We start from the raw sequence: 12,764 nt of genomic DNA, 5'->3' as shown, positions 1-12,764 counted from the left end.
CGGCCAATCATAGTAGACATAAGAAAGGTTATCCGATATTGTGGCGATGTTTAGGGTACTCAGCATTGCCTCACCTAAGTCCCTTTGGCCCTCTGTTCAGAATTAAATTCTTTTAATGAAGATTTCCCTTCAGGAACTGGCCAGATAGCTGCGCGCATTTTAAACTCTGTTAACTAGATAAACACATTTTGCTCCATAGATCAGGACAACTTTATTTTTAAGAACAATTAATGAAAGTGCATCACAGCAAAAATAAGGAAAGGAAGTAAAAACTTTCATCAACATAATATATATTTCAGAACCCTGTTATTCCAATTTATGACAATAATTCTGAGCAATGGCTATTGAATATTTGCTTTGTGTTTCCCTCACTAAAAAATAACCACTTTGAGGTATTCCTAGTATTGACTGAAAAAATGTGTATTTCAAAAAGAAAATGGGCTTTTCTTATATAAAAATCAAAATATTTAAATCCATTTGATTTAAAATATCAAAAGTGGTTTAGCAGTAAGATTTCAGACAGTGATGTCTAAAGATGCCAGCTGCATCCTGTTTATAACTACCAAAAGGTATGGGTTAGATCTGTCACCCTGTCGAGGGCACATGGAAAGATGTCAGAAAGTGGGTCTGTAGGAAGGAAGGGGGATGTGCAATTGGTAGTGGGACACTACAGAGAAGATTGTTTCTCTTTTACACTGGTGTGCTAATTGTGTTTCATAATGGGAATCAGGTGGGAGAGCACAAGGAATGGCTATTTTTCACCATCTCAAAAGTCCTACTTTTTGGGGGTGTTCTCTTTAGTAAGATGGGTTAGACATGAATCTGTCCAAACTAGAACAAATGGCTGAATTAGATTCCTAGAGAACAACAAAGATGGTACTTCCATACAACCTTAAGGCTTAGTGTGCTGACAGAGCAGCCAGATTTTACTGATCTGGGGTGGGGGAGAGACAATGTGATTGTTTTAATTATATTCAAATTATGAAAATGAGATTCTGTATCTGAAGAGGAGGGCAAAACAAGAGGTTTATTTTTTTAAAATAAAAGTTGCTCTAACGTTCTCTCTCTCTCTTGTCAGAGTTATCCTGATGTGATATTAATATAATGACAAGTAACTGTAATAATTAAACTTTCTTCAGGCTCTGTAGCCTGAAAAGCTTTTCTTCTTACAATCTGTGTTGTAAGTCCTGGCTTTCGTGGACACTGTTGCTGGTTTGCCATACTGTTGCTTCTAGGTTGTCAAACCAGGTTTTTTTCAGAGCTTGAAACAGCTTTTTCATCTTCAGGGTTGATAGTTGCAATTAAGAGCAAATTCAAACTGCAAGTAAAAAGAGATACATTACTAGACAGTGTTCTCTGGACTCTCAGAGGATAAAAAGGTAATTAGCAAACCAAACTATACAAAATAAATACAATCAGATGTCCCACCAATAAAAGGGATCAATGGAAATAAAAGTTTCATTGGGTTGTTCCAAAGCAGGCCAGGAAGTTTTACTTACACTATGAATATGTGACTTTGGACATTTAAAATAAAATCAGGCCCAGATATGCTCCACCCTAAGCTATATTTAGAAGAAGGAAGTATTTTTTTCTTTTTAACTAAAGTTTGGCAACACAGACAAGCTCCTGTCCTGAAATCTCTACTCAGGAAAAACTAGCATTCAAGTCAGTGCAAGTCTTGTTTGAATGAGAACTGTTGGCATTGGCCCAAATGTTGATAGGTCTCCAACAGTACTGAACTCTTAAGGAATTATATAGGTTAATACTACTAGCTGATTTCACAAACATGGTGATCGGCCTATTGTAAACATGGTTTGCATACTTCAACTGAATATTCAGTGTCAGACACTTTTTTTAAATTTAAACAAATATCTGTCTCTGTATTTAAAAGAAGTGAATTCCTCTATGTATGTCTTAAATATGCTATTAGAGGTGGCAGATATCAAATAAAACTCAATACTCCTGAGATTTAGTGGGCTTAGAATAAAATCCAGATTCAGATTTTGCAGCTGGGTACTGTCTATACACTGGGCAGCCCAAACCCCGCATTCACCTACTGATTTATCACTGTCTCCTCTGAGAAGTATGTAATACTCATGCACACACCTAGAAGTGTGCATGCACATACATGTATACTGAGCATTCTTTTGATAAGGCTTTATTTATGTGGCCTCATCCACAAATATCTGATGGTCTTCCCCTGTGGTCATGTGTAAAAAAATATTATACACTTGTAGTTCTTCTAGCTTGTTAAAAATGTAATTGTACGTTTGTAGTCACCAAATCAATCGATCTTTTGTGGTGGCAATGAATTTACAAATGCCAGGGAATAACTTGTCATTTCATTTCATGTACCAAGAGAGCTTCCATTTTCTCCTTTCCAAGCCTCAGCAGTGCATACAGCAGACAAATTAGCAGCGTAAATCTAAGTGCTTCAATCCTAGCAACTGCATAATTCCCTCATCTGCATAGTCCTATCAGTTACTTACAGTAAATGCTTTTCTTTGCAGTAAATAAGTCGTAAATCTATCATTACACCTTAAATTATTATTTGGACAAGTGTGGTAGTAATTAGCATGGCAGTGATTTGTATGTCTGTTTCCTTTAATGTTCTCAACAAGTGAAAGTGATGTAAGGACTTCTTTTCTTCCAAGTAAAGGACTGTACGCTACATGTAAATAAAATGTTAATTATTGGGGTCAGTTTCAAAGATTCATTTTTCTCAGAAGATGATTATAGCCTCAAATGTTTCCATATTAGAAGCCATTCTTTATTGCACTTAGGCGGCGTATAATGCAGAACAAGGAACCGTGTCAGCAGTTGTAGTGGGTTTTTAATTATTTATCTATCTACTGTAGTCAATAAACAGCACATATAGTTCAAGAAGGGTGCTGTTATCTATAATATCTGGAAACAAAAAGCCAAAAAAAATTATATGTGCAGGAGTCAGTTGAGGTGTGTTGTAATAATTCAGAAATGCATGGGATTAGGTGTTTTCTACATAAAGTTCAATGTGCAGCTATTTATAATCCCTAAACTACAAGATGCAAGATGTATCAAAATCTTGCCATTCTGCCTACACAAATTGCTTTTTATTTAGCTACTAGTATTGCACACTTGTGTTTACAATGGCTGAGGATCAGCACTAGAGCTACAATATATTGAGGCAGAGGACAGATGATTCCATACAATGTAAATGGGAATAACAGCAGTTGTCTCTTGCCATTGGGAAATGATTGCTATAATTTAGCTGCTTAGAAGAAACAGAACAAGCAGGTAGCCAGAATATAGATGGAGTAGTGGAATGCGCTACTCCATATGCTGTTGGGCACCATCACTTAGATCAGGTGATGGGCCTGATTCTAATTTTCACACCAGTGTAAATCAGGAGTAAGCCTGTGGAGATATATCCACAGCAGCGGCTCAGTCTTTCTCTAAATTACTCAAGAGGTAACAAACATTCTTTCATTTTGGCAGGGACTCTGGTGTAAACAGTTACAAACCTCCAGAATCACGCCTTTGAAAGTTTTCTACCTCTGCGTTCTAAATAGAGAGCAGCAGAGAGATGGATTTGAGATAACTGATGGTCAGATTAAAATAGTGGTTTTGATAATCTTGGAATTCTAAGGAATGCAGATCTCATTAAAAAGAGTGGAAGGAAGGGAAACTTTTTTGTTTTTTGAATCACAAAATACATATTTTTGATGACATGAACCCAGATAAATTATTCAGAAGGAAAACAAAGGAACAAAGCAAAAAGATCATCAAAGAATTAGAAAACATGGGGAAAATAAGTTTATAATATTGTAAAAATGTTTTCACTAAGCAAATTCAGAGGAAATAAATAGCCAGCAGGGAATAAGAAACAGAGGTGGTGTCTGCTCTCGTGGTTAAAAACAAAGGCTGAAATATAAACTGGAGGGACAAAACTGACTGGAGATAAGCAGAAAACTGTGGAATGGTGTTTTTATGATTACTTATAGCCACGTTACTAGATAACATTTGTATGTTAAGCCTGGCATCCCAGGCAGAGTGTTTGGGAGGAACAGAAATTAAACTTACCACATTGAGAAGGAATTTCCAAGGGGACAAAATTTCTGCCGCACAAGTGGACAAAGGCAGCTGCCAAATTGCAGGCAGCTTTCAACTCACTGGAGTCACAAGCATCATGCACGCACATGCTGTAGAATGGTTCAGGGTCCACCTTCAAACATGAACAGAGTTATACGTAATGTTTCGGTTACATGAAGCAAAGTGCACAACTCTTCTAACAGATTGATAATAATTTGGAAATGTGAATAAACCTTCTTTTAGCTTGTCTTGGGTTGCCAACCTCAGTTGCAAATGAGAATTAACATAGGTGAAATTAAGGTATTTAGACCATATCAAGAGTCTATAAAATAACTCTGCAACAAATCAGGCAAATTAACTGTGAAAGAATGAAATCAAGAACTTCAGAGGAATTGACTTTTTTCATTCCACATGTCCGTTTTCTGAAATCAGTATTAACATATCTTTTATTATGACTGATTCTAGGGCTTTACTGTATTCCATATTCTAGACCAGTATGATAAACTACAATGTCAAGACAAGATAACATTCCATAGATCAGAGAAACATATTTATGTGGTGGAGAGACTGTGACATTTGGTTAGTCCTTCTGTGATGCTGTTCTGATCACTACAGAGGTTGAGTTTTCAACTAAATGCCTGATAGTTAAAAGTAATGACGCTGGAATGTTCACCTTCCTGCAATCTTTCATAATTCATTTATGCAGCTTTGAAGAGTGGTGATAGGAGGTTCAAACCTTCCTTCACTGATTCTTACTAATACTTACAACTTTGAAGCAGTCCCTAAGAAGAGAGTGAGGTTCTCGAAAAAACGCTTTACAAACTTTTTGCTTAGCTGTGATGGAACACGGTTTCACCTTCTTCTGTACGTAGCTGCAGTGACTGTTCACCTGAGAAAACAAGACTAGTCAATGAATAAACACTGTTTTTTAAAGTACTAATGCACTGTAAACCCCTTCATTTACATTGGGTGATATCACTGCAAGCAATATAGATGAAGACTTGTTAGACTTTTTTTTTTAAACTGCTCTGAATAATTGTTGATTGTTTCATTAATATTAGGATGTGCCATGCACTCTTTATAAATGAAACAACGACTGTATCATCTTATAAATATTACAGGTTACAAACATTGTTTCCTTTTCCTATCGATTTTTGTGATTCATTAAAGATTTTTTTGTATAACTTCTGAAACAAGTTGTTGGCTAGCTGTCTTTTTTAATCTGTCATTTATAATGTTATTAAAAGTAGTGTTTTTACTAGGTCCTTTTATAGCGAGAAAACAGTTACTCAGATTCTTTCTAACTATTGCACTTATTAACAAGAATATTTATGAAGTTTTAAGAGAAAATAATCACAAGTGGAAGGTAGTAGCAATGACAAACATTTCTGCACAATGAGATGTGGGTGGATTTTCGTGATGCAGGTCCAATCACAAAAGTGGTGATATGCAACATCAACAAAATCAGAAATGAGCAGGATTCACTGCAGCTTATGCCATGATTTGTTTGGCATGAACATTGCAAATGCACATTTGTGCATCAGATCAGTATGCCATGAGGTCAACTCTACATTCAGGCAGAACACAAATGTAAGCTCAGGTTCTACTATCTCCTTAAGGAGAGAATTTTAACGTGACAATTTAGCCTCCCAAACAATTCTTTTTCTATGCAGGCATTCAATTGCATGGCTCCTAGCTTGCACAGTCTCCTGTCGCCCCACATTCTGCTCCTTTGCCCCCTGCGGTTCAGGGCTCTCCTGGGAACCACAGCGGGGATAGGAGTTAGAATGCCGGCAGCTCCTCCGGCTCAGCTCTACAGCTCCCAGCCCTGCACCCACCCACCCCAGCCCTGTGCTCTGGCGGGGCTGCTGTACCGAGCACAGAGAGATGCAGCTGCGTGGAAGGGCTGGGGTAGGTCAGGGCTCTCCTGGGAACTGCAGCGGGGAAAGGAGCAGAACATGGGGCCACCGAGCAGCCCCACGCTGGCAGCTCCTCCAGCACAGCTGTACTGCCCCCAGCCCTGTCCTCTGGCAGGGCTGCTTTACAGACGGAGGAGACCCTGAGTGAAAGGGCTGGGGGCGGTACAGCTGTGCCAGAGGAGCTGCTGGCATGGGGCCGCCCGGTGGCCCCACGTTCTGCTCCTCCTGTGTCTTTCCGGTACGCTGTACCAGCTATAAATATCTTGCTGGTATGGCAGACTGTACCGTACCGCCCTACTTGCACTGCTGAAGAGATGTAAGCTCCATTTTATCAGTATCACTAAATACATTGTCCGGCAGGTTATTCCCACTGTATTGTCTCATCCTACCCCTTTAAAAAAGTTTGTAGTCATTAGAATGAATTCCTGACTTGGCATATTTGTATTCCTGGCCCTTGCTTTAATGATGTATGACAATGGTACATTATCAGCAAGTCAATCTTTTTATTACTTTTTCTGAATGGGATAGGAGTCAAACTGACTGCAAGCAGCTCACAGAGTTCAGCTAAAGTCATCTATAGATTCTTCCTGGCGGTATTCAGCACTCCAAAGATGCTGTGTGGCATACAAATAAAATGTAGCAATCAATAGTATAAGCAGAGTCATTATGACATCAACCACTTAAAAAGGTCATGCATGCCTCCCTAGCTTGTTTACGGTATTACAAGTTTCTTATATATTGTGTTAAATTGATTATTTTTACTAACTCAAGTTGCCCAGGTGCTTTTGCATTTGGTGCTAATATGTATTCTTAAATACAGACGCTCCCCAGGTTACACAAGACCCGACTTACGCAAATCCGCACTTACGGAAAAAGTTATGTAAGCTAGAAATAGGCGGGGTTTTTTGGTTTTTTGCGTAATGGTTGGGTATACGTTTCCGACTTATGCAAAATTTGAGTTACACAAGGCATTCTGGAACGGAACAATTGCATAAGTCAGGGAGTGCCTCTAAATGGAAGGAAATTAATAATAAATAAGTAGTTTACATTAACAATGCACCTCTGTCCGTCCCACCATGATACTGGCCATATCACCCATATAATCATCCATCTGATTCTCCAATAGCAGAGCAGAAGTAAGATATCTTGAACCCTTCTGCTATTTGAGGCAGAGTTCAGAAGCCCTGAATTGGAGGTAGATGGTTGCAGTGGTTCTGGCTGTGGAAGTAGATCATAGTCTTGCAAAGGAAGAGCCACAAAGTCTCAGTGGCATCATCTGCTTTGGGTATTTTTTTGAGTAAGCTCTTTAGTAACTGATGTGGAAAGGCCACAGAGGAGTTAATACCAATCAGAGTTGGTGTTCTCAAAGGCAAACATCTTGGCCAGGCATTGTAAGCTTCATTTTCCTTTTTCTGCATTAGTCCTGTAGTACAGCTTATGAGCTCTGCTCATTTTCCCTGGAGCGCCTGCTATCAAATATATATTAGCTAGTCACACCCTTGCCTAGCTATATGCCTCGTTTAACTGCACACCTGGGTCCTTATTAGAATTGTGCACATGTGGTTGTAGTGGCTGAAAACGCATTCAGTGAAATTGTGCGTGCAAACAACCAATGTGATGTTTACCTGGCCAGAACATGCATTTATTTGCTTCAACTTTCCAAGAAAATTCACCTTCAGGCAGAAACCAAGCATGGAAACTTTCAGCCCAGGGGAAAGATTCCAAAATTTCCGTGCATGGTTTCTGCCTGAAGGTGAATTTTCTTACAAAGTTTAAGCACATAAATGCAGTTTTCCCCCAAATATATGTAGGGTGAGTATTTTGGTCCACATTTCCAGTATTCTGTGGCTAACTCATGTGTTCCTGTACCTTCTCACTGTATGATTTTAACCCTTTCAGTAAAACAGAAGTTCTCTGTCACATGTGTATGTTACGTGGCCCTTTGTGTTCCAAGTGCCACATGTGACCTCAAAAGACAGCTATCTTGCAACAGTGCTTTCTGATAACAGTGAGATAGCCAGCATACCTGCCAGCTCTGTGTAAATTCCTGCACGTTACCAGCGTAGGAGTGATTGGGAAGCATCCACTCATTTCCAGCTTCATTATCATTGGTACCAAAAAGACCAGCTGATACACCTGGAACCAAATGAAAACAGAGGAAGATAAAAACAGAGCCACAGGAGAATTCTGGTTTTAAAAGCCACCTCTGGCCTTTTGCTGTCCTGCCTAATGGAGCTCAGGTGTAAGGCAGAGGTGATATGTTTGGGTGCCAGAAGGATGGTATCCCTTGGCAGAGTAACAGGTTGAGGGAGCTATATTGTCCTCCCATGTGTTAGCTTTTCACTCTGCCCTCCTGCCGGAGAAAGGAGCTGCCATGACAGAAGACGTATGTCTATAAAGATACAGGGTGGTGCGCTGTAAAGTTTGGGATGGTGCATTACATATGAGTGGTGAAGCCGTGAGTGGGGTATGTTAATCATACCAAAAGAATGAAGCTTTTGTACCATACATTCATATGCTCCATTATATCTGACATATTAGACAGAAGCTCTCAGACTGGCTTGTGGAGGTGGGCTGGCTGGTCACATGGTACTGGCACCTCAAGCTGCTATACTCTATTAAACGACTGGAAAATTATAATAATTCTATGTAAACCAGAGGTGGGGAAACTACGGCCCGCGGGCCACATCCGGCCCGTGGTACCATCCTACCCAGCCCTTGAGCTCCAGGGAGGCTAGCTCCTCCCCTGCTGTCCTCAGCTCACTGTGCCGCCAGTGCTCTGGGTGACGTGGCTGGCGGGGGGGGAGAGCAGTTGGATAGGGGCAGGGGCTCCCAGGGGGCAGTCAGGGGATAGGGAGCAGGGGGCGGTTGGATGGGAGGGAGGTTCGAGGGGGGCGGTCAGGGGACAGGGAGCGGTTGGATAGGCCTGGGAGTCCCGGGGGGTCTGCTGGAGGGTGGGGTGTGGATAAGGGTCAGGGCAGTCAGGGGAGAGGAAGCAGGAGAGGTTGGATAGGGAGTGAGGTCCCGGGGGATGGGGGGTGGTCAGGGGATTGGATGGGTCGGGGGTTCTGAGGGGGGCAGTCAGGGGGCAAGAAGTGGGAGGGGGCAGATAGGGGATGGGGCCAGGCTGTTTGGGGAGGCACAGCTTTCCCTACCCAGCCCTCCAAACAGTTTCACACCCCGATGTGGCCCTTGGGCCAGAAAGTTTGCCCACCCCTGTAAACACTTGCTGCTGTTACTATAGGGACATATATGTCTCATCATATTCACTGGCAGTGTCTTGTGCCATCTCCAGGGCTTGAGGGAAAGGCTGATGCAGGGCAGCCCGTATTCTGAAACCTGAGGTTTCTAGAATTCAGAGAGAGAAAAACAAATTAGAAGCAGAAGGGAATGGCTATGCTGAATGTTTAATACTTACCATGATGCCATCCATCCAGTGTAACAGTACAAAGATCATAGTGAAAGTTGCAGGAGACAGAGACTCCATTCTCGTTCAATACTTCAATTCTGTTAGCTTCTTTTCTTATGGTGATGCCGTTCTTTTCAAGGGACTGATCCAGACTGAGGCAGTTCTCTTCCATTTGGGAAAAATTGTACATCTTGTATGTCTATTTTAAGATAATGATAAAAATGTTCAGGGTAACTAACTTAGGATGGACCTTGCACGGTATTGATTCCCCTGAACTCCCCAATGAAGTTCTACTTTCAAATATCTGAAACATAACTTATGTTAGAAATGGCAACTCCTGGTTACTGGGTCAGCTCACAGTTTGCACATTTGCAAATGGATGGTGCCATTTATGCACAGCCCCGTGTGGAGGATAGTGTGAAGCTCCTAAGGGAGCAGTGAAGCACAAAGCCTCCCAGGTGGACACAAGCAGTGAGGTATAGCTTGTTCCTCCAAGCGCAGGTGCTGTAGTTCTTCCTGGCTTACATGGGCCATGCTGGGGAAAGGTTCCTTGAGCCTTCTCCATCCCATGTATCCACATATGGGCCAGGCAGAATATAGTCCAGGATTGATGGTATTAGTTTCTCTTATTGAGGGCTATTCCCTTTTGCTGATATATTAGTGGGCTTTTCCTATCTTTGCATTAACTTATGTGAGCCACTGTATGCTAAGTCTGAACTACAGATAAATTCAGGGTTTGGCTTCTTTGTCAAAGTGCAGTGATTTCAGTGTTCATATTCTCTTCTGGAAAGGAATGAAGTTTGAATCTCCCCTCCTACCTTGAGTCCTGGGTAGATATCAATGGTAGTCTGGTTCATCTCCATGTGCAATGATCTCAAGCCACTACTCTCCTGGTTCAGCACTACAGTAAAGGTATTGTGAATAAAGTCCTTGGCAAGTAGCACACTGCACTTCGATGTCAGATCATACATTCTTCCATCAAAAGTCCTAAAGTGCTTGTTGCCCATCAGCACAGCATGATCTGGAGGATGATATTGCAAAAGCAATGTCACTGTGTTGTTCACAGAGCTCAGTGGGTGGCACTTATTAACTGCTTGCCAGAATCAGAACACCTTCTTTGCCTATTTGTTCTCAGGAAACTTTCTAAGATATTCATCAGCATAAATTCTAAAGCAGTTACAAATTGTCCCCTATCAGCAAATGCATCAGTTTCCTTATAATTATATACCATGCTGGATCCCAATGTCCTGGAACTTTGGGAAGTATGAAAACAGGATCCAAAGTTTACACTTGAGCCCATCTCTTTTTTACAATCTTACTGCTAAATATACATATACAGAAAGCAGGAATAAATATTAGCGTGTGCCTCAAACAGAGGAAAGCCAGCAAAATCAGAGATAAGACTGGGACTTTCACAGGTGCTGAGGATTCAACTCCAACTGCAGTCAATGGAAACAGGGGGTGCACAGCATCTCTGAAAATCTTACTTCGGAAGCCCCCTTTTAAAGCCCTCCATTCTGCCCAGCTGTTGGAGCTAATGAAGCATGAGATATACTGTCCAAAAACTACTGTTTCTGGAAAATATGTTGTATACTAATTGTTGGTCAGACGTTCAATGAGGAATGCTCCTATTAGCAATGCTCCCTATCTAATGCGGTCTCTGAAGTGTCTGCATCTTGTGCACTCTGAAGTTAACAGGAGTTATGTCATTGACTTCAATGAAATTAGGATCAGGCCCTCAGTTGGAGACCCAGATATTACCTCAGCCATAATGCATGCTCTGAGACCTCATCACAATGGGATGTAGGTGAGATACAGATATATTCTACCTGCTCATTCCCCGTTTCTCAACATAGTGATGTTATAAAACAGCTTTTCTGCACGGTATGTAATTTAAAAAATAAGAAAAATTCTCATGGAAATTTGCTGGATCTGAAAGATCGCAAAAATAGCTTATTTACTGGTAGGTGACTGTTATTCTACCAAAATATCATTCTACATAAAATACCATCCATAGAAATATGGTGTTAATTAACAGTCCTCTCTAGTTATGCAAAATTCTGTCTGGAGCTCAGAGGGGACTGGGACCAGCTGAGAAATATATTAGAGCTGTCAAGGAACTTACATTCAAAGGGACTCTCCATCATCCTCTGTTTGATTCTATAATATTCAGCTACTGGGTTGATGTTGTAGAGATCCCTGAGGGGCCTCATTAGCTTTTCTTCAATGAGGTAGTTAGTGATGTTTGCCAGGTCCACAGAGTGGTCTCCTTTAGGCAGCATTGGCAGTTTCACTGCCATTGAACAGTTCCTTTGGGACACAAATGATTCATTCATGTTACTACTGGTGTTAAATTGATTCAATGCAGTTAATGTATCAAATGTTATAAAATGGGAAAGAAAAATGCTACTTAAGGCTGAGTATACCAGAGTTATTCTATTTGCTGGTGGATATTTATTCTCCGAGGTGGAAAAAGCAGGCTATGATAGTAGATGATAATTTATATTGTCAATGTTAACTGGTATAAAGGGTGTCCAAGGACAGTTGCTTGGTTCTCTTCCCTAATACTGTAACTTGATGTGAAAAACAAATATGTAAATATCTGTTTAGAAGACTATACTGCAGTGTAGAGCTTATCCAGGAATATCCACTGTTACCTGGCTGAAAAACTGTACAGGTTTGATAAAGGCTTTCGGAACTTGCTCACAGCTCTGGAAAACTTGGCTTCTGCCCACCTCAGCATCTGGTGTGTTGCCTAGTAGGGAACCAGAACAGCATATTATAAAATCAACTGTGACATTAACGTGGTTTTCGGACCAGCCAGAACGTTGCTTTGATATCAAAGAACTAGCCACAAACACTCAATCCTCCCTCACATTTGTCACTTGCCTGACAGCATACCGTCCTGTTATTTAGAGGTAGCTGGTGAATGAGAAGTTAACCATGTTAATATCAGAGAGAAATACAGCCTTCCTATGATGATGTCATTTAACATGAACCAACACTTCAATGAGCTGACGTGCTACAGTTGCTACTGCAGAGGATTGAGATCTCCATTATATGCATTGGTTCTGCAGCACAGACAACCTCCTTTAAACAGTTTTAGGTATATCGTACCTCTGAAGGGCCCCAAAGCTATTTACAAACTATAGACTGACAGGAATTACACAGGTAGCTCTGGGGTGGGAAGACAGTAACCATGTGGATGACAAGCACACTGCTCGTGGTGTCATTTTGGCCAAAGACACCAGAGTGACACACCCTCTAATATGAAACATGTCACTGAGATGCCAGGCCACTTTTTCAAAAGTAGCAAACAGCCATACCCATATATTAGCAGTATGTGCACAAAGCAGGAAGGTGAA

The 12,764-nt window shown here is 41.0% G+C and overlaps 1 protein-coding gene across 1 annotated transcript in view; it reads right to left on the bottom strand.

The window, feature by feature from the left end:
• Window positions 1-204: 204 nt before the first annotated feature.
• LOC141994926 (uncharacterized) overlaps window positions 205-12,764 on the bottom strand; it is a 151,488-nt gene continuing 138,928 nt past the window's right edge. Inside the window, exons 67-74 of the mRNA XM_074965451.1 lie at window positions 12,057-12,154; window positions 11,525-11,709; window positions 10,218-10,420; window positions 9,409-9,598; window positions 8,017-8,126; window positions 4,838-4,960; window positions 4,063-4,204; window positions 205-1,318 (exon numbers count right to left, since the gene is read on the bottom strand). Coding sequence (XP_074821552.1) covers window positions 1,314-1,318; window positions 4,063-4,204; window positions 4,838-4,960; window positions 8,017-8,126; window positions 9,409-9,598; window positions 10,218-10,420; window positions 11,525-11,709; window positions 12,057-12,154 — 1,056 coding nt within the window. The 3' untranslated portion in view covers window positions 205-1,313. The remainder of the gene's footprint in view (window positions 1,319-4,062; window positions 4,205-4,837; window positions 4,961-8,016; window positions 8,127-9,408; window positions 9,599-10,217; window positions 10,421-11,524; window positions 11,710-12,056; window positions 12,155-12,764) is intronic.

Source organism: Natator depressus, chromosome 10, assembly GCF_965152275.1.
Source record: "Natator depressus isolate rNatDep1 chromosome 10, rNatDep2.hap1, whole genome shotgun sequence".
NCBI lineage: Eukaryota > Metazoa > Chordata > Testudines > Cheloniidae > Natator > Natator depressus.
Note: the sequence above shows the minus strand (reverse complement) of the source record. Positions and strands in the feature narration are given on the sequence as shown.